General features: G+C 38.4%; 1 protein-coding gene across 1 annotated transcript in view; it reads left to right on the top strand.

Moving 5' to 3' along the window:
* Positions 1 to 292: 292 nt before the first annotated feature.
* PRKX (protein kinase cAMP-dependent X-linked catalytic subunit) overlaps positions 293 to 22,864 on the top strand; it is a 56,121-nt gene continuing 33,549 nt past the window's right edge. Inside the window, exon 1 of the mRNA XM_074535975.1 lies at positions 293 to 715. Coding sequence (XP_074392076.1) covers positions 532 to 715 — 184 coding nt within the window. The 5' untranslated portion in view covers positions 293 to 531. The remainder of the gene's footprint in view (positions 716 to 22,864) is intronic.

The raw sequence follows: 22,864 nt of genomic DNA, 5'->3' as shown, positions 1-22,864 counted from the left end.
GGGGCTGGCGCGGCAGCCGCCGGCACTTCCCTGCACCCCGCTCCCCGCTGCCGAGCCGCGCAGCCCCTCGGGCGGGACGCAGGGTGGGGAAGGAGAAGCAGAGAGCACCGGGGCTGTCACACGCTTCCGGGCCGTGCCCGCGGCGAGGGGCGAGGGTCGCGCTCCCGCTGTGCGGCGGGGCCGCGCTTCCCCCAGCCCCTCCCCGCCCCGCCAGCCCTCAGCGGGACGGTGCCGCAGCGGCAGCGGCAAACCCCGCCCTCCGCCCCGCGTGTGGCGCGGCTGGGCGCACCCTCGCCATTGTCTGCGCGGCGGTCCTTGCCTGCTGCGGGCACCGGCGGGCGGCGCGGCGCTTGTGGCCGCGATGCTGAAGGGCTGCGCGCCCCCTCAGACGCGGCAGCGGGCTCCAGCCCTGGGGAGCAGCCACCCCGCCTGCTGAAGACTGAAACTTTGCGTCCCCGCCGCTCCCTCTCCTCTCTCTTCCTCTCGCCCTTCTCCATGCGCTGAGCGGCCGCGGGGCGCCCGCTCGGCCCTATGGACGCCTTCAGCGCTGCCAAGGCCAAGATGGGGGCGAAGAGCGGCGGCGAGGCGGCGGCGGCGGGAGTGGCCGCGCCTCAGCCTGCCGTGCCGGCCCCCAGCCCCGCCGGTCCCGGCTCGCCCGGCGCGCTCGAGCCCGCTGCCTACAAGCTGGAGGACCTGGAGACCCTGGCCACCGTGGGTAAGTGCGGGAAGGAGGGGAACAAAGGAGCTGCCGAGGTGCCTGACCGTGCCCGGCGAGAGGAGATGCCCGAACATCTGGCTGCCCCTTCCCCAGCGCCCTCTTTTTTTGTGGGTTTTTTTTTTTTTTTAATTTTTATTTCTCTCCGCCTCCCCCTCCCTCTCCGCTGGCTTTTCTCCTGCCGCGCCACCGCTGGCCGGTGTGAGGGCAGGTGGGCTGCCTGCGGTGGCTGTAGGTGCCTTGGGCGGCTGGCGGGGACGCGCCGCAGCCTCCGCGCCGTTCGGGAGCCGGGCTGCGGGAGGCTGTGGGCATTGTACGGCCCCGGCTGCCGTGTCACGGCTCCGGCTGCGGGAGGCTGTGGGCATTGTACGGCCCCGGTGCTGCCGTGTCACCGGCTCCGGCTGCGGGAGGCTGTGGGCATTGTACGGCCCCGGTGCTGCCGTGTCACCGGCTCCGGCTGCGGGAGGCTGTGGGCATTGTACGGCCCCGGTGCTGCCGTGTCACGGCTCCGGCTGCGAGAGGCTGTGGGCATTGTACGGCCCCGGCTGTGGGATCTGCAGCGGAGCGAGCCTGCACCCGGACCTGGGTTTGGCTTGTCTCTGGGATGAGTACTGCCACTGCTGAAGCTGAAAGACCTTTTAGTATAAAACCTGGTTTATCTGGTTTAACTTCATTTACCTGCATCCTGATAAAAAATTCATTATTTAAATTAGCTGTCGGGCCAGGGAAGAGATCAAACAGGTTAACCGAATGCAGGTGAGTGTATGTCAAACCCCCGACACGCTGTTGCCCTGAATATTGATGCGCAGATATTTTGCGTGTATAGAATTTTGGTGGAAGGTAAGGTCTCATCTCACAAGTACCACGCTTACTAAAAGTGCCTGTAATCGGTGGCATTGCAGAGTAAATGTGCCTAATAAATAGACGTGTCAGACATCAGTGATGTTCGTGGTGTTCATGGGTGCTGTATCTCTGTATTGTATTTGAACATACATACTGACAGTTGCATATGTTTTTGCACCTGGTTTGAAAGCTTCAAGTTGTGTGTTCAACTATATTGAAGTTTTATTCACTTTTTCATTATAGGACTGTGAAATTGCTTTGGATAGATTTATTTCAGTAAGTAATGTAATGTAAATCTTAATTTCCCCTAAGCTCTCTTCAGCCAAAAAGGTGTGATATAAGCCCTTTCTTAGTGAAGGTAATGGCTTTAAACATGGAATTGGAAAGGCCCAGGAGTGTTGTTGAGTGTTGTTGTGAATGAAGAATGCATTATCTTCTCTTGAAATATGTTGTGTTTTGAGATAGTGTTCCAATTTAAAATGTGGGCAGACATTTTACTGATAAATTATTTGAGATTATTAAGAGACTTCTTGAAAGGTTTGTAATGTTTTTTTCCCTCCAGAAGTGGTTGCTTTTCTTCATTACATCATGACCATGTGGATACAGTAGTCATCACTGAGGATTAGGACTTCGAGTGAAACACAGATTGCAGAAAAAGAGTAATTTTTAAAGAAGGCAGGGTAGTCATGGAAATATTTCTGCAGCCAATGAAGAAATGTGGAAGTAATCCTGGTGTCAACCTTAAACAGTATACCTTTATTAGAGTGTCCTTTAAGATGCTCTTTAGAGGCTGAGGAAAGGGAAAACTGCGATTCCACAGGATTTAAAGAGAGACTTAAAAAAATTGAGACACTGCGTGTTACGAAGGAGCAGAGAAAGAAATAAAAGGTAAAAGGAGCAGATAGCTGCCTGTCAAGGCACTGACAGAATATGTAGTGTCCCATCATTCTCTGTCTTCCCCAGCTTGATTTTTTTTTCCTTTTTTTCTCAAGTAGCTCTGTCTCAAAAGATGGCCATTCTTTGCATCTCTTTTGAACTGTGTTATTGGTCATTTAATAGGGAAAATAAAGATAAAAAAAGAGAAAACTGGAAAGGTATAAAACTGTGCACAGATAAATACATAAGGCCTTACATTGTCAAAGAAACAGAGCTGGCTTATTTTAAGTTGGTTGAAAAATGAATTTGTGACATGCCTGTGTATCTTGCTCCTGGCTAGGAAGCAATGTTGCAGCCTTAAAGTGATACTGAAACTGAACACGTGAGTACCTGCTCTGAGTGGCCGAGTTTATAAAAGATGCAGTGCCCCACTAATGCCTCTGTAGTGCACGAGTCAGGGATCTGAGTCAGATCTAAGTCTGCCTGAGGTTGGGCAGCTCTGTGTGCACCTGCTAGCATGAGGCATTGGAGACCTGATTTAAATGGGCTGCAAGTTAAATCACTGCAAAATACTGCAGGGTAGTAGAGTGGATTTGTTTTTTAGCTTGAGAAACTTTTTTGCTTGGCTTAGGCCTTTTTTAATTCAGTTAAGCAACTGTAGGTTTATATCACATGTACTGAAAGCGTGGTTCACATGTACTTTTTAGCGTGGTTTAAGTCAGTATTACCTTATCCTCCATTTTGATCTCCCTGCACAAATAGATGGCATTAATGTCATCAGTTTCACTACAGCAATTTAGAGTAGTCTGCAGTTTGCTCTGATAAGGATAACCATTTTCTTTCTGCTGATGTTCTTGAAAGCTGTATGCTCTGAGATAATTGAAGATGTTTGGGGATGGGAGGGGAAATACCAGAACTTCCTGTTATGTAATTTTTGGGTATCTCCTTTCTACTAGAATCATTGCTTATAGATATTCCCAGGCTTAGAAATAGTTATGGCCATGGAAGCTGTCCACCTCAGAAAGTTGAAAGTCAAAACAGGGAGGTAAGTTCCATGCTGTGGGAGCTGTTTATGATTAATATTTAAGGTAACAGAATTGTGTTGGTGTCTGTGAGATTGTAGTCATCTATGACTTTATGCAACTTCTCTCTGAGTGTGGAATAAAATCCATGTAAAAAAAAAAAGTTGACTGCAGTACCTGCTTTGAATATAGCAGCTACTGTTTTAAGTATCCTTCATAGTCTCAGAGGATTAAAATCTCTCTGTTAACCTGACCACCATAATGCAGGCTGGATTTTCTGTGACATGTGTTTTCTGTGATTTCTGTTGGGATGTTGTGCCTGGTTTAGCAAAGAAATTCATGTAAAGGTGGGAAGAGCAAAAGGGAAGTACAGTTTAGTGTAATGATTCAGAGGACATTTATCTCCCTCAAACATCCCAGGACTCAGCCTTTGTTTGGGTGTTTGTAGGCTCTTTGTTAAAAGGCAATTGAAGCAGAATCTGGAATACAAGTTTGCTTTGGAGGGAAGTGCTTTAATAGTTACTTGATAAAGTGAAGTTACGGCTTTGGGGAGGGCACAGAATTGGGACACATATTGGTTTCTGGCACTAAGAGTAGTTAAACAGGAAAAATATTTCTTTGAAGGTACTTCCTGAGGGGTTGAACATGTGGCTTTGAACCTTTGAAGTAGATGGGTTTTTTAACTAGTCTCCTTGTATGAAAGTTGAACAGTCTTGCTCTGGAGCCATTGAAAGTGCTTGGTTGTCCTCATCTTGTTTTGAATTAATTTTCCTTTCAAAGGAGGTTGAAATACAAATGTTTGCTCAGCACACTCAGAAACTGCTGTTCAGGCCAGGCCGAAATACTCTGTGAATCTCAGTGAATCTATGTACTCACCTGTGCCAAGATTGAGGTAGTTCTGTGCTGTACAGAAACAAAACCAATTATATGCCATGACACCATGTTCATTCAAAGTTCATGACCTGTGCTCACCTGAACCTATTTCAAACTTCTGTAAGTCAGTGAAAAGGGGAGACTGAGCACTAATGGCAGAGTTTCTGAATCATCCTTTGTTGTGATGGGCATTTAACATGGGCAGACTTCCTGTTCCAGAAGCCAGAGTGGCTGCAGTTGGACACCTGACACGTATCTTGAAATAGAGATACTAAATTTTTAATTGTGCCACAATGAAAAAGTAATTCAGGTAAACTAGAGTAAGTAATACAGGAAAACCAGAAGGTACTTCTTCATTTTTGGGTACATAAAGATGGGAAAAGTGTTACATTCCCAATTGAAATGCATAGTGATGGAAAAGGGGGAAGGAAGAGAACACCAGGAGGAGAAAGATGACAAATTTTTTCTTACCCTCTCTCCTTTGAGATATGCTTCTTGTCCATTTTTCAAAGTGCAGTGAATTCCATAGCAGACTATGTAAATGTAAATTTGGAGTTGTGAATCTGTTCAATTGATTGAAATATTTTAATTAGAGTATTTAATGCAAAAAGATTCTTTAAACTACTTTTCCCATGAAGTGCTTTGCACTAAACAAATGCAGAATAAAAATTGGGCATACCAGTATTTTTCTTTTTATGCAAGTGGGAAAATTTAAAAAAGTTCATGGGAAAAATGAGGTGCTACATATTTTCAAATACTTAATTTCTCTATGTTCACACAGAAAATATGCTAGTCAAATATATTTCAAGTGGCATTGTATCAGCATGACAGTAGGTACACAGCTGTAGTCTAATGCCAGGGAATTGTCTAAGTAAGAAGCTGTGCCCCAGAGTAGCTAAGTTCTTTACTTGAAAAGAACACTGGTGGCTTTTTCCTTTTTCTTGGAGGCTTAATTTAGTTCACTTTCTTACCAAGTGTTATTTTTGGTTTCACTACCAAGGTTGTCACCTATTTTAAATTTTCTAAGGGATGTAAGAGCATTTTTTCCCTGTTTTGTCACATTTTCTTGATACTGAGATGATAAATAATAATCCATGATTTTACTTGGCAATGTTCTTGAATACCACAAGTTTTGAAAGAAAACATGGTCTGAATGTTGTGACTGTAATGGTGACCTGAATTCACCATTACGTTTGTACATCTTTGAGGCTTTAGTCATAAAGCTAAATGACTTGAATTCTGTTTTCACTCTCTGTATTTCTTACTTCATTTTTCCCTCCCACAAAATGACACTTGTCCCAAAATAAATCATTATTATTATAGCTGCTGTCTAGAGAGAAATGACCAGGTGTGAGACTCAGCTTTCTTCCTTTGCTGTTCCTGTTGTCCACTGCTGAGGTGAATTTCAATACCATAATGTTTATTGTAGTTTAGACAGCAACAGGTTCTTTCCCTTAAGTTTCTTATTCTCTTTAGGATGGAAAAAAATGGATTGAAACAAGTGTTCTCTTTTATCTTTCAGAGAGGTCAGAAAAGTGAGTGTATGGAAGAAGTCTGAACATGTGAAAACTGAAAGTTCACATTTCTGCTTTTCTATCTGCAGTGTTTAAAATCAGTCTTGAGGTAAATTGTTAGTGTTTGCCTGTCACCTAACTCTAGTTTCTTTTGTCTGAATCTAGTTTAGATATTTAATTGATTGCAGAAAGAGGTTCAGTATTCTTTATCTGATGTTGTGAATTTGACAGTGTGTTATAGAATAGGCTTCAACACTCAAATATGCTTCTTAAAAATAAGTGATTTGTAAAGTCCTATAAATAGCCCAGAGATGCCCAGAAGTGCTTTTTGCAATGCAAATAATCAGATAATCTGGGACACAACTGGTATTAATATTTCAGAAATAAGGAGCATGCAAAACTCACCCACAAAATCAAAAGCACCCAACACCATACCTTTCCCCTGCCAAGTTTAAGCTTAAAAAAACCCCTGATTTACCAGGTGAAAATACTTTGGGAAAACTCTGTTAAGTGTTGTCTTAGCCAAAACTGAAGATAAGAAACCTGCAGAGAAATGGAGATTTCAACCTTTTTTTTTTCTTTTTCCTTTTTCAGTGGGAAGAAACAGGAACTTAAAAGTGCTAGGGGTTGAAAGCATGTAGGCTCTTAGGGCTTGACTCAAGTTTTTTCTATGTTTAGCTTCTTGAGCATGCATGTCTGGACTGCTTGTAGAGGACAGAGAGAACAGCCTTTAGCAGATGACTGCCTTGGTATTTTGGCTTTCATGTAATGAAAACTTAGCAAAACAAATCCCTTCCCAAAGTGTGCATAATCCTGGTTTGGTCCACTTTTAAAGGTGATAGTCTGTATAACTAGAAAAAAAAAGACAAGTGTGGTGAAATTTATATACTGTTTTGTTTATTATGAGAGACATAGAGGTGTATACAGCAATGAGGAGTGATTTTTTTGTAAAGATAGGAACCTGTGTTTATCTTCCAAGGTCTTGTCTGGGCATAAGCTGTTTTTAACCAAATTATTTAGCTCAGTGTAATTCCCCTACTGTTGACACTTAGCAGTGTAGAACATTTTCAGTATTAGCTTGTACTACTCAGGAGTAATTTAACATGTTATGTTTACTTGAGAAAGCATCCTTTAAACTTTGCAATATTTTAGAGGGTTTTTTTAGCAGCTTCAAACTGGTACATAAAATTTTCTGAATACTGTGTGTTAGTGTGCACCTGGGATATTTAGGGTAGAACAGTTCTCAAAATTAGACTATTTCTGCTTTCCCATAGGAAGACTTGTCTTTCAAATGACTGAACAAGTGTTGATTTCTTTTTTTAGAAAATAAAGAAGGGAGAGATATGTGATACAACATTTTTTGCTAATAATATTCAGTTTGTCAGGTGCACTGTTTGCACTTCACATTAAAGCACTGCTGCGGTTTCTTGTATAAAATATGGATTTTTTTTAACCCTTATTTTTAATACTGGAGTGGATCAAAGATGGTGATCTGTAGAATTTGGTCATGAAAACTTTTCACTTGGCTGCCCTTTTTCTTCTGGCCTGTTTCTTCACTCACATCCCAGCTTGGAGCAGTTGCTAGCTGTTGATTGACTGTGACTTTTGTGGAAATGTGTTGTCTTTTTTCTTCAGGGAATCAATTGGTCTGCTTCGACACGTTTCAAATCAGACAAATTGAGTGTATGTGTGTTATTTATTGCTAACTGATGCCCATTAAATATAAATGAAGGAAGCATCCTTTTCATGTCACTGAACTGTATGGTGCAACCTATTTCTGTGTGCTACTGGTGGTGATGGAATGTGAAACTTGTCTGCTGGGTTGATCTGGCCAGTGGAACCATTCCCATGGTATCTGATTTTCTAGTCTTGTGCTTCTTTATTTGTTAGGGAGAGTATTTCATAGCCCTTATGCCAGCCCACTATCTTGTCTATATATCAAGAGACTAATTTTTATGGGAAATCTTTGCTCTTGTTTCTTTCTTAGATATTTGGTTTGAGTATCACCCACAGCTTTCTATATTGGATATGTACATATATACATTATGTGTGTAAATATGGATACATATTTAAGTTTACACAAACTCATAAATTAGGTTTTACTATTCTGCAGCTTTATAGAGGAAGAGGGAGAGTATGTAATTCTTCTGCTCATTTTCTGTCAACATATTTGAGCTTCTAAATGGCTCTCACACCAGATATTTGTTTCTAGAAACTATTCAAATACAGTACCTACAATATATAGGAGCAGGTTTTTTATTTAATTTTTAAGCTGGTGTATTTTTTACTTCCTTAAAGGATTGGTTCTGAGCTAATTTTGCATGAAAGATCATGTACTTATTATTTGTTAATTTGATTCTAATATGCAATTTGTATATTCAGGTGTAATTATTTATATTTTGTGTTTATTGGAGTACTGGAGAAAGGGAACTCAAAGCAGAAGGGCCGTATATTATAAACAATTATCAGCAGTTGTAACCTGTGACTTAGACTTGCTGTTTTTTGTATGTAGTCTCGATGTTGTCTAAGGCATATTTTTAAAAGCATTAAATCTAACAATATGGTAAATAATTTTGCCTGGAAAATGCAATTATAGAACCTCTGACATTGTCTAATACAAGAGGAAATCAGGTGAAGGTTCCAAGGTGTGGGATTTTTTTGTTTTGTTTTGTTTTCTGTTTGGTTGATTTCTTGTTTGTTTGTTTCTTCATTATTCTCCATGATTCTTTCCAGAGAGGTCAGGGCTGATTACCAAAATCCTCTAAAATGACAGTTTGAGTTGGCCATTATGCTGTGTTTTTTAAGAGTTTTGGAATTGTTCTTTGCTAAAATGTAACTTTCTACAGAGCATTCTAGGTATTTGTTCAAGTGTTGTTATGTTTCTTTAGGGGAATATGGTGACTCAGAGCAATTTGAAATATTCATAGAAATGACTCTGCCATTATTGTTGAAGGCGCAGGGTGCTCTCTGGATGGAAAGAAAATGTCTAGTTAGTACTGCCCTTCATGCCTCTCAGGTATTACTCCAGTCAGTAAATTAAATGCTCTGAAATGCTTTAGGTAGATGTTAAGGGAACTGTCCCTCTACAGACTCTTCCAGAAACAGGCTAAACCAGTATAAGATTTTTACTTTGCTGATCTGCTAATGAGGATGCCCTGTAATGGCATCCTGTATGTATGGCAAAAGGAAGGATTTGGAGGGGCTGCTGGCTGGCTGTGTTCATATTCAGCTTTGGGTGCTATAATGGCAGACTCCTTGTGCCACCTGCCCCAAAACTGATGACAGACTTGTGCCTCAGAGCTCTGCCCTGCCAGCTTGCAGTGGCTTCCTGCAGCTCTCGGCTGCAGGAGATGATAGCCTGTGCAGTTTCAATTTGCGTGGCCTGCCAAAAGTAACTTCAGAGTATACATTGTAAAGTTTTTCTTTGTTTTCAGGAAAATTAGTGGGTAACTTGTTGTCTGTCCCTGGAGGACAGTGAGGACAATGGTGGTCAGTCTGTTTCTAAATTGGGATTCTTGTCCCCTTTTTCGTGAAAATTTTTCAAGTTGCGTGTCACTATGTTGAGTTTGTGTTCTGAGGCCATTAAATTCTCCCTGACTTCTGAGACTTTCAAAGGCCTTTAAAAACTTTGGCAGTATGTCTTTATTTAAACCACTCAGCTGTCACACTCTGAAGTGGTGAATTTAGAATTTATGGTGAAGCAGCAATAGTTTTTTTCCTCCTTTTTTTAGTAACCAACACAGTTTAATTCCCATATTTGTAGAAATTGTTCAGTCTTTCATATCATTGGAAATAGTGGAATTTGGGGTATAATAAATTTAAAAAACATTTCTAAAATTTTCCCAGTACCTTAATTAAAATTATTTTGTTTGAAAGCTTTTACACATCTGTTCTAGTACTTTTACCTTTTACAGTGAGTAGCTGTGGTTCCTTGGATTTGTTTATGGAAAATTTTTCTTGATTAAAGCTGGGTTTGTTTTGTTCTTTTTTTTTTTTTTTTTTTTTTCTTTTTGGCTACAAATGCCAGCTGGGAAGAAGCTGTGAGAAAGATTGTCCTACCAGAAAGAACCATTAGAAGGAAAAGCAAAAGTAACTGGGAAGAGAATTGGAAAGAATCTGAAAAAAACCCTAACAGTTGGTGCAAAATATTTTCAATTACATGAAGATATATTTCTGCTGGGGGGAGAAAAAGAGGTTTTGTAATTTTTTTTTTTCATTTCAGTTTTACACGTTTATTCAGGTTTTATACATTCATGAGTTGAAAAATAGATACAAATTGGGGCACATCCAATCCTGATGCTGTAAAGCTTATGACATCTATCCATTTCAAGTATTTTAGGAAAATAAATTTTATTCTTTGTTCTAATAAGTGAAGGGTTTCTAGATTTATCTTACCTCTATCTGCAACACCTGACTTACTGTGAAGTAAAAGATGTATTGTGGTGGCAGTGGTGATAATTTTTTGCTGCCTTGGTTCTTAGACAGACCTAAATTTTTCAGTGCTCCTAAACTACTGTTGGTAGAGGGTTAGACAGGGTACAGCCCAGTTTGTTTGATTTGGCATAATTATGTGAAAACAATTTTTTAAAAACAATTTTGAACATGAAATACATAGGATTTTGCTGTCTGCAAGGGATGTTTCTTATCAGTGAATTATTGATCTATCAAGAAGAGCTTGCAATACACAGTAATTGTAAGAAGAGAGGCAACACTGTGAAATGATAAATGAGGAAGACAACTGGTTTTGTGACTATTATTCAGTGTCTCAGCAAGCAGTCTTTTTTTCTTTTTTTTTTTTTATCCTGATGTGTTTGCAGGTAAACCCAGCTAACTTAAGGATAAGGCAGGGGTTGGTTTCAGAATTATTAATTTCATAGCTTAGTGTCTACGTGTTTCACATTGCTTTAAGAGTTTCCCATGAGTGTACCTGGGTGATAAAACTTGCAATACAGTTAATTTTATCTTTGAATTGCAATTGAAATGCTTTGGAATAGTATTTAGAGACAGGGTTTACACTTCTGTGTTAAATATTCTTTTAGAATTTTACTGACTTTGTGTGGTTGCTATTTGCATTTTAGAAAAGAGGGTTCTTGGTGAAATGGGGACTTACCAAAATAATAATAACAGAAGGTTGGCAGGCAGTGGAGATAAATGCATATCTGAGGCTATACCTTTGGTACAGAATGTTCAAATTCCTACTAAAAATGATTTTGGAAAAAGAAGGGAGAAGGGGGCTTAATGCTGTTTTGAGACACTTCCATTTTGTTTAGGTGGGCTTGTATTTCCTGGGTAATTGCTTCTTTTCAGAGAAAAACCAGTACAACTGAGTGAAAGTGTGGCTGGAAGCACAGTTGGATGTTCTAGATGATTGTAAGTGAAGAAACTGATGTCACCAGTTCTAGATTTGATAAGTGAATGTGAATGTGTAGTTTTTGCTAGGTCATACTGTGAGTGCAGTGTCATCTATTCCAGTGAAACTAAGTGAGCTGTGGTGCTTTTTTTATGGATTTTCTGATATGCTCAAGTTGGGCTCTCCTGAGTGAAATATGGATGATTTATGTCCTGTAATAAAATATATTGATAAGCTTCTCTCTAATCTTTGTATGTTTTGTCATTTAAAATATTTGTACAAGGGAGAAAAATCTCCCTTTGGCAGTTGGGTATAATACCTATGGAGAGATTCAGAACTCCAGGTCCTCCCATGATAGTTGAGATTTCTAGTCTGATTTGCTTTCATTTTTGGTAGAAATGTTAGGAGCTGCATTGTTTGAGAACAAATACAACTTTGTTGCTTGGCCTCCTCTGCTTCTCTGAAATGGGAATCTTGATATAGAATTAAACACTGATTATTATAATAATAGGACAGAAAAAAAAAAGAGCCACCTAGAAATGCAAGGCCACTTGAGGGAAGGAGAAAAGCCATACTGTGTTTGATCACTTCACTTTGGAGAGCCTTCCACAGCATAATTTTGTAAGTTTTATAAGCAGACATTTTTCTTTTTTTTTTGCTGGGGGGGAAAAGGTGGGAACTATTTAATAATTTGCCATAAAGTACAGTAATCTCTAAGGAGTTTTGCATGTTGTACACAGACCTCATTTTAAAGACTGAAAGTAAACTTTACTTAAAAGGACGCTAGTGAAAACAAGTGCTTAGGGACTTTTAAATCATTGATTATACTTAGCTTGTGTACTGGCATGTCCTACAAAGGATAACATTTAGTTTTTATGGCAAGAAGTTTGAAATTTTATTAGTCATTGTCAGAGCTTTCCTCTGGTACCCTGTGAGGAGGTGGATTTTAGTAGTGCAGTGCAGGTTTCTTCTTCCATTAGCGATGTATGAGGACCTGATATGTATGACACAATAATTTCATCAGTCTCTCTTCTGTCTCCTGAGACTTGTTCCTAGGAAATCTGCAAGCATCTGAAACAAGCTTTAGTAACAGTAAATACTGAATTTGCCTGATAATAGTTTCTTGTTTGGCTATTTCATCTGTCTTCAGGGAAGAAATATGCCTTTTAGCTTTGCTACCAAAAACTTAACATGCTTCACCTTTTGTAAAAAGTGTTAATGGATAATAATATAATCACCATCAGATCAGCAGTAGCTTTCAGTTACAATTGATTTAAATATGAGCTGATGAGCAGGCCCAGATAGATTTGTGTTTATTTCTGATCTTAAATTCTGTCCCTGCCTTCTAAGTTTAGCCACTTTGAGCTTGTGTTCTGTTTCCTTAAATGTAGATTCTGAATTATAAATTATATTGAACTGTTTGTTCTTTAAATTGAAAACAAATAAATTTCTGTTGAGCTGTGTGCTGTGTCAGCTATAGTAGTGAGTGACCCTCAGCAATGATGTTTCAATTTTGGAGAAACACAGTCTACAAAGGGCACATCAAGTACTCTTGGTGTGTGAACTATAGCTCATGAATTCAATTAGCTGTAATTGAATCTATCCTATCAAAGTGGTGTTGGATTTGCTATTCATTACTTCCTTTACTACTGACTGTGGTCTTGTTTTAAGTGTATCAGATGAGGTGCAGCTAATTCTGAGGTTGTATGGGGTGGGAGAATTATAGAGTAGAAGTAAGAAGCAACTATGGCAGTAAACAACAGAATAAATCAACCTGAGTTTTGATAAATGGGTGCATATGTATATGTCTGCTTACCTGAGAAATTCTGTGTATGATGAAGACATACCTAGGATGAAGAGTGAAATAGCAGAGTGAAATAACAGAAAATATGAAAGGAAATGTCGATTCTTAGGGTAGAAGTGGACTTGGTTTTATTTTCAAGATTTGAGTAGTCATAATATCAGAGAATGCTTTGAAATGATTGAAGGGCACCTTAGAGACCATCTAGTTCCAGCCTATCTGCTCTGGCCAGGTTTCTTCACTGGGTTGCTGAAAGCCCCATCCAAGCGGGGCTCACACACTTCCAGAGATGAGGCGTTCAGAACTTCTCGGGGCAGCTGGGTAATCCAACCTAACATCTGGCCTAAACCTACCCTCTTTCAGTTTGAAGCCATTGCCCCTGTCCTGTCACTATTTGCCCATGTAAAAAGTAGCATTTTATTTCAGTTTTTGAAACCCTCTTTAACTTCCAAAAAGCCTCAGTAAGGTCTCCCCTGATCCTTGCTTTGTCCAGGCTGAGCAACCCAGCTCTCTCAGCCTGTCATTACAGGAGAGGAGCTCCAGCCCTCTCATGGCCTTTTTGTCCCTCCTTTGGCCCTGCTCTAACAGGTCTGTGTCTCTTGTGCTGAAACCCCAGAGCTGGGTACTCAAGTGGGCTCTTAGAGGGGTAGAATCCCCTCCCTAGACCTGCTCACCCACACTGCTTGTGATGCAGCCCAGGATGTGGTTGACCTTCTGGGCTGCAAGCATGCATTTCTTGTTAATAATTTCAAATCTGATAAATTCTTGTTTAATCACTTATATTTACTCTTTAAATATATTTGTTCAGGGCAGCTAGTCATTGCAAATGAGCTTTATTCTGTAATCTTGTATGTCAATCTTCCTTTTGTGTGGAAAATAAGGTATTGTGTAGCGAATTCACTTCTAGCCTCGCCTCTTTGTGACATGTTACATCTTTCCACCTGTCTCATACATCTTCAGATGTATGAAATTTGCAAACTTTTTTTAAAAAATTTTGCAAACATTTTTTTTAAAAATAAATATTGGACCTCACATGATGTTATGCTTAAAGAAAAACAAAAGGAAAGATTGTACAGAAACAGTGTCCAGCACAGAAATGCTATCCGGTTACCAGCCAAAATATCTTTCCTTACTGTTGCAAAAGGAATGATACTGTTACAATATATGCCATGGCCTCTGAAACTTACTCTAATATTGACTTGATTTCCTTTTTCTTGTGGAGTTGCTTTCTTAAAAGTAGTTTGGAAAATCAGGGTTGTTTTGTGAAAGGAATTTATTTGTAGCGTGTTTTGGTGTACTTTTTCATAAATTCTCAAATGTTCTCATTTAAATAATGGTCCATTTAAAAATGTCAATTATGTACAGTGTTCTATTTAAAGTCTTATTTGTTGATTTGAATGGGTTCCTTGTGCATGATATTGATAGGTGTAATAGCATAGGGAGATTGGATCCCAGTTTTGATACAAGAAGGCATGGAAAGTGTGTATATAAAACTTGGGGAAAGGTGAAACTGGGAGATTGGTAGAGTGGCTTTTCTTTCCTATTAAGGAACTGCACAGTAAAAATAGAAAAAACTACTACATCCATTCTGTGTTTCAGTCACATAGTTGGCTTATATGAAGTTAGAATTTAAGTTTAGCTTTACTTTTCTGCATTTACTTTTCTGCATTGTAAAGAAAAAACAGTGGCTGGTCCATACAGCCCTGAATAGCACGAAAAATTCAGACCATGGTCCTTTTCTGATAGGGTATTTAAATGTTAAATTGGCATTGGCATGTCTTCAGTAACATTAGGTATTAATACAAGTGATATTTTCAATCTTGATTCCATTAGTAATGTAATTCTTGGACACTATCAAGATTTTTTCCAATACGTTTAATTGACATTTGAGAATGCAATTTGGAGACTGGGATTTTGAAACTTAATATTTGTGTTAGGGCTTTTGTTCCAGTTCCATATCAAATACAACTTTATTTGGATATTCTAGACTTACTTCCTCTTTCTTGGATAATAGCTCTTTATGTGGAGAATATGGTGATATTCATTCTAGTGCCAAACAATGGTGATTTCATCACCTTATCTTGTACAGAGTTACACTAATTTTGTAAGGTATACTATGTGAGAATTTGGAAAGGTAATGGAACACATGAAGTAAATTCTAGATACCTAAGGCATTGTTATTCTGTAGTCTCTTAGGAATATCAGTTGATACTGCCTTCTGAGTATAAACAAAGCCTTCCCTTTGAGGAATATTTTGTTCCACTCATGAGTTCTCAGTGTATTAACATTTAACCAAATAAAGGTATATTTGCAGTACTTCTTCCAGACTGAGATATCGTTTTAGGACAAAATTCTTGTGGGCTTGTAGTTTTTTTGTAAAATCTCATTTACAGAAGATAGAATGCAGGGTTGTAGTTGCACTGCAGCAATTATTTGGGTCTTTTGGAAAGGCTTTCCTTTTGCTGTGGTTACAGTGCTGAGTCATTTGTGCATATTATAATAAAACCTCTAGTACTCACTACAATCCATTTAAAACACAGATCTAATGAAATAGATTTTTTAGAAATGGTCATAGTTAAATCAGAAATATTTTTCTCTGTCAGTGTAATAGCTCGAGTTTGAGAGTAGTGTTTTAAATACCTTCTAAGACTATTGTGCCATATAAACTTGAATAACATATGTAACATTGCAGACTATAGAGATAAATTCAAGCTTGCAAATTCGATGTGGTTTGAACCTTGATTATTTGTATACAAGGTATCCTTTTCTGTGTGCAATGTTAAACTATATCAGTATTTTGAAAAAAAATGCCAGGTGAACGAACTGACATTGTGAATACCACATTTGTGACACTGGGTCAGTAAGTTAGGTAATAGTACTGAAGATTATAAGGAAGTATAGGTATCATTTTGTAGGCACACAGTTTGTGGTAATTGGGGGTGGGCCTGCATCCGAGCCTCATCCCCAGTGGGCCACAGCTGTGAGAAGCAGGTGAGCAGCACTGACAGCAATGAGCCTTGCAAACATTGAAAGCAAAGAGACGTGGAGGGCCCAGGTGCACTGACCAGTCATGGAAGGGAGCAGAGGACACACAGGTGCAATGCATGAATATGAGGGGTATAAAAGGTTGGGCTAAAGAACAAGAAGGGCAGATGCCTAAAGTCTTCTGTAGTGGTGTGCTGTTACTTTGTATGGGTTGGAGCCTTCTGAAATTCCATAATGATACTCTGTGCATTGTGGCCCTCTCAACTGCGACCTGTGCTGTGGTGTATGCTGTGATATCATTTGGAGTAGATTTCATGACATGGAGCCTGAAGTATTCATTGAGTTGCCAACAATTCTTTTTCAAGTCTTCCAAATTTGTGTACTTCCTTACACAGATTAGCATATTCTGTTTAAGTAGTTTCTGTGCCATAAGGGTCATGCACTTATCAGGCCATGTAACTTTGAGGTGGTCTCTTCTGTCTGAATGTAGACTTGTGCATTGTAAACAACTAACAAACCTACGTGTGTCAAGTCAGCAGAGGGAAATAGGTACTTCTGTGTTCATAAACTGAATGTGTGAAACCACTCTATTGAATACAGAAGTGCCTTTTTTCTCTTCTGTTAAATTGCAGGGAATTCCACTTGGCTGGTCCAAAGTTAAGCTGTGTAATAAGTGAAGGCATTCCAGCTCTGAGTGCAGACTGTTGATTCTTTGCCTAAAAGATGGGAGAAAATGTGTCTCTCACCTTTTGTTTGGGTTGCATATATATGCAATAACAGCTTGCATACTCTTAGCCTGGAACTTTGCAACTTTTTTTTTGTATTGTACAAAGAGTTTTTATAAGTTTCTACCATCAATTGGAGCAGGCCAGGAATAATGGTATTTCTTTCAAAACATATGCTTACTGTGTCTTTTAATGTGCAACCATGAAGAGTATGGTATGAGTTACATGGTGCTTTGTGGTAATCTATCTTTGAAAGTGGAAGTTTTACTCCAGTTTTCAAAAATACAAGTCCTAAGGTTTTAAGATATAATGTGAAGACTGAACTTTGTGATGAATTGAGGTCTTTACTACTCAATGGTCAGGCTTTGTCTTCTGTGGGAATGTCCAGAGGTTTTGTTTGTTTTGTTTTTGCATATCCTGAATTAGCTCTACATCAGTTTAAAATTTAAAAATGAAAATGAAAAGTTTGATTAGAAAAAAATATTGAAAAATAGTTGTTGACCACAGCTGAACTTTGATTTCGTTTTGCTTTCTTAATATTGCTGTATCAGGTTTTCAACCTGGCCTTTCCAGCTTTCTCAATTGTGCTGGTATGTTTCTGGACTAGGGCCTTCTGTGTGGTAACACAGATAATATCAGGGGATAGGAATACTGGAACACTATTCTGTTAGTTGTCTATTTACTCATTTCCTGAAACACATGAGAGAAATAAAATGTCCTGAGTGCAGGACTTTAGGTCATAAATGTCTTACTTGTCTTCAAGCAGAAGCTCTTCAACCTAATTCCAGTCTTATAGTTTACAATCATTGTAGTACATACTAAGTAATAAATAAACAGTCTGTTTGAAAAGTGTTGAAAAATACAGTTTTTGTGCACTGTGTGCAATACCTCCTCTTGATTTGTGTCTGATTTAGCACTGCTTTCAGTGAAGATGGAAGTGAAATGTAATTGAAAGGAATGTATTCTAAGAGGAACTAGTCCCTCAAAGGCTTCTGTCCAGCACTGGTGAAGGAGGAAATCGGTCAAGTACAAACAATGTGGCTTTTATTACCTTGGGTCAGCAATAATAAACCTTTGTACTTCACAAGACTTTATTGTTTGCTTTTTAAAAGGACACTATCAAGGGTATTAATCTCATGCTTTCTTTGCATTAACATGGGACTGACTTGCAGCAAGTAACTGTTTAGGAAAAGCTGAGTTTCAGGACAAACCAAAAGATGATGATTGTGTAAAAATCTTACAAGTAGGTAGATACAAATATTTCTGGGTTGAAAAGAAAGGTTGCTAATCAGATACCAAATGCCCCTATTTAGACTTACCAAGTTCAGAGGGGGCTGCTGCTAAAGTTTCTATCTGTGCTCTTGCATGGATTTGATTTTGAATTAGACTCTATGTAACATGAACTTCTTTGGAACAAAATGCTTCTAAATCCTTTATGGATTATTATATTAATATTAGTTAATATTGGTTAACATTACATTGCTACATTTGCCTCTTAGTCATCAAAATTTTATTTTTATTTATTTTTCTGGGATGTAAATGTGAGTTTTGAGCCGTGGTTTGTACTTGTTTGGCTGGCCACTTTTATTTTAAGGTTTTCTTTTTTCTTTGGGGGTAATTGTAAGCTTACAGTGATGATGTGTATAATTCTTTGGTGGTCATATATGCAACCTCATAAGTTCAGCTGTGGCATCTGAAAGAGCAGAAGATGTTGGAACAATATTTCAAGTACCTGAACAGTTGTGTATCTCTTACAGAGGTTCTGTTTTAAACTTAGAAGACCTTATTGGCTGCTTCTTTTAGTTAAAGTACCTGAAAAGGATTTTAGTCTGCTGAAACTTATTATTGCTATGACATGGCAGTTTGTTCAGCTTTGGATGTTTTGTTTTGCAGATTTTAATTTTTTTTTTGTTGTTGTTCAAAACAAACTAAATTTCTTCATGCTGAATTTGAATAAACCAGCTAAAACTGTTCTGTAAATACTTCCTGTCACCAGGGAAATTGAAGATGAAGATAGAAGTGCTGATAAATTATGAGAGAGAGCTTTACTCTCCTTGTGGGTAAAAATTTGATTATGAGGATGAAACTTAGAAACTGAGCTTTTTTTTTCCAATATGAGCTGTCCCTGTTCAGGTTTTTTTTTCCTACTTACCTTTTTTGGAAGGGAAAAAAATTCTGAGAAACACTTCTTATTAACTGAACAGAATACATGGAAAATGGTGTGTTAATGATTTGCTTGAATTGATTCTTTATGTACTACAGAGGTAAACTGCAAGTTATTCATCCTTGCAGAAAATGAGAAGCCTTTTGGCTTAGACTGGTTCTGGGACATCCAGTTCAAAATACTGGATGTACTTCTAATCCCAGCTCAAGAAGCAAGAGCTGTGTATTCACAACTCACAGCTGTTCACAGACACAAAATCAGAGTGTCTGAAGAAAGATCAGGATTCATTACTTTGAATTGTATTGGAAAATGTGTCTGTCATAACATTTTTTATTACTTCTATTAAACAATCAAGGCAAATCTTGTAGACTAAAATTTGGGGGTTTATGATACCTGGTGTTGTTCTTCGCTCCTCTTGTTGATTTTCCTTCTTTGCTGGAATCTGGGTTATTTTGTATCTCATTCTGTTTGTGGTAACTCGAAGTGTAACACACTTGAATTAAATAGAGTAACTTTTGTGCTAAATGTCTGTTTGTGTTAGTTTTCATTTTAAGGAAACTGTTTCATGGTGGGTTTAAACACTTAAAGATAATTAACATCAGTAGAAAAGATTCACTTTGAACACATTTGTTTAGCAAGAGTCCTGAATTACTCAAAACTTGATGGGAATTTTAAGCATCAGTTAATGTACAGGAGGCTAGGTGTGGGATTTGCCTGCCTGGATTTTGTTGTTTGAGAAATTATTTGGGAAGAAACCAATAGGTTAAAAATTCTTCCCTTTAATATTTACATTCAGAGAAGTAGTTCATGTGCTTGTTTTAACCTCTCCCTACCTGAAAGAATCAATTCTGTCAATAGGATTTGAATGCTACAACTTTTTAAATTCCAGAAAAGATCTTTTTTTCTTGTATAATTTCCAATCTACAGATTTTTCTCCAGGCATTAAAATGTGACACTTTTTGATAATGCTTTAATTACCTGAAATTCTCATCAGATGGAAGAGAGAATATAATGATTCTCTGAGTATCAGTGTTTGGCTTGGCAAGTGTTACTAGCTAGACAGGTGCATGATTCTTAACTTAAATTTACTTGTCTTTTAAAACATGGTAGGCCAGGTTTTTAAAAATTATATTAATACAGATTGATACGCTTCATTTCTAGCAAGTGTTTGGTATCATTTAAAATAAGCTCTTTGAATAGGCCTCCTTTATTTAGTTGAGGAAATAGTATAAAACTTAGTTTCTAGATGAAAAAGGATTTCATCATTAAAGGTTTCTATCTCAGCATTTTTTATAAAAAAACCCAGTTTTGAAGTTGTGATCTGTCTGTACTTCAAGTGTAATATTTAAATAGGTTAAAGTAGGAGAAATAATGATTTTGCAATGTCCTAGTTTCACTATGGAAGAAAAGCTTTATCATCCACTCATGTGTTCATCTTCTTTTTATCAATGTTCTTTTTTGGTCATTGTCACAAATTGCAGGTTTTGGAAGACTTTGTAGAAAGAGCTGCAAAAATACCATTGAAGAACCAAGTATGGAAATATTAATTTTATTAGAATTGTTCTGAAGATTGTGGATATTAAAAGTTTTGAGAAGGGAGATGCATTTAGAATCAGTGTTCTAAAAGCTGCTTAGAAATTGAGGGGATTTATGGCTATCATAATCAGCACTCTGGTTACTTTCTGGTTTCATTTATTTATTGGTCCCTAGTATTTCAAAATAAATTAGAAAAGAAATAATGAAGAGACAGAAGAAACTTTCAAGAATTCTGAGTGTCTTGCTTAAGGGCAGGGCACCCTGATGTTTACAGTATTTTTGTAGAGAGACAATAATTTGTGAATAAAAAAAATCAAAAACCTGACATTACAGAGGAACTTGCATCATTGATGTTCAGTTGATTGGCACTTTCTGGAAATCAGAAATGTCTCTGAACTATGTGGAAAAACAGGAAACTTGACTGATAGGTGTTAATTAGCCTGGTGATTCCCATGTCCTTAGTTCTTAAGGATTGTAGTTCAGTAAGATTTAAATGAGTGGGTAAACAACAAGGGTTGTTGACACAACTTCTTGGTATTCTCTGGCATACTTGTGTGAATCTTGCATGAAATTGAAAAGAGACTAAACTGAATTCCAGGCAGTTAAATGTAGTTTTAGTGGTGTGTTGTTACAGGGTCCTTGTATACCAAGTAAGAAAGAACCTAAAAATTGCCAGGGCTTTGGGATCTTTGGAAATTTTTTGCAGCATCCCCTTTGAGTCAGAAGGTAGGCTGTACTTTGAATATGCATTGCTATTTTCTTTTTAAGTTCAACTGAGCTGGGGTAAAGAATTAATGATACTGAGCTTTCAATTGATTTGACAACAGGTATGGGTATCATCCAAAACAAAAGAGAAAACCAGTGGTGTGCCAGTGCCAATAAAATTTGTGGAACAGGTAATCCAGTGATCTTGCCTGGAATGTGATGGGCACAGTTCTTGCTGTGTACTCTCTCACGTTATTGCTAAATAGAAAGTCATTTTCTTCCTTCAAGGGGTGCTTGGTGGAAATGGAATCACAGCACAACAAATGAATGAGAAGCATCGAAGCAAGCTCATCTGGCAGGGCTGCCCATGGTGAACATACACGTGCATCTCTGTTTTCTGTGCTGTTAAGGTCTTAATCAGACTGTTTCTGATTTCAGTGTGTATCGTTGAAGGATACAAAAACTTTACAAAAATTGTGATCAGACATTTCTTTTGTTGATTCAGCAGTATGAGATGCCCAGTTCTAGGCAAAAAAAAAGGCATCCTATAAAACCACCTCTAACTTGTTATTTCTCTAATTTTCACTGGTTTCACTGTTAAATCTGAACCCTCTAAAGTAATAAAGATCTATAAAAGCAGTGATCTAAGATTTACAGTGAACAATCCACAGCTGGCTTACAGAACAGTGAAGACACTGTATTTGGCATTTTCAGTGACATTGGGTAATGGGTTGACACATGAATGAAAATCTAAAGTTCGCTACTTTGATGTCCAAAATCGTCATTGTCCTCATTTTGAGTTGTCCTATTCATTTGCCAGTCACATCTTTTGTTGTAGAAGCCCTCAGTTACTTGTGCCTTGTGGTTTCCCTAATCATTCTCCCAAGTGTTAATCTTCTGATTACCAGTCTGTTTGGGCAGGCTGGTTTTCCTTTGCTGTGCCACTTTTCCACTTTTTTGTCAAGAACTGACAACCCTCATTTCCTAGTCTAGCCTGTTGAAGTTCAATCCCAAAAAAAGACAGCGATTAAATGGCAGACAAAATTTCACATTTAGTAGTTAGTTTGCAATCTAATACATATCACTTAATATCTGTTATCAGTTAATATCTGATATTTAACCGAGTAAAGTCTGTTGTGCTTGTGGCTGTTAGTAAAGACTAATGTGTCATAGTGGGAAACGTTTCTTCTAACTGTAAATAAAAGTGAATGCATCTGATGATTTTTGTAGGCATCTGTTGAAGTCAGGGCCAACCCTTCTGGGACTCAGAAAGCAGCCCCCAGGGTCACAGAGCTCACATGACCTAGTTTATTCCTCATTAAAACAGATGGTATCTATCTGAGCAAGGCAAACTTGGTTTTAAGAAAGAGCTGGGGATTAAAACAGCTGGGTCTGATTAATGGGAGCAAATAAAGAGGCAATCTAAGCATTAAATTAGTCATCTACATCAATAGCAAAATAGTCACTACATGACTACTCACAAAATTGTTTTAGCTGATCAAAAGTTGCAGGATTGTTTTGCCTAGCATCAAAAGTATCTGAAATTGCATCAGAAATATTCCCACATTCTTTATTCTTTTCTGTCAGGCTTCAAAGAGAACAAAATGGAAACTGGCTGTGGTGTTTTTGAATGGTATTAGCGAATCCAGCTTGTTTTGTAAGACTGAAAGTACCCTACTTGTGTTTGATACATAGCCCAAGATGGTCCTCTGCAGATTTTGGCATCATCTCTTTGTGTTTAAAATGACAAGGTTA

This window comes from Zonotrichia albicollis, chromosome 2, assembly GCF_047830755.1.
Source record: "Zonotrichia albicollis isolate bZonAlb1 chromosome 2, bZonAlb1.hap1, whole genome shotgun sequence".
Classification (NCBI taxonomy): Eukaryota; Metazoa; Chordata; class Aves; order Passeriformes; family Passerellidae; genus Zonotrichia; species Zonotrichia albicollis.
The sequence above is the reverse complement of the archived record's forward strand: the minus strand, read 5'-3'. Positions and strand labels throughout refer to the sequence as shown.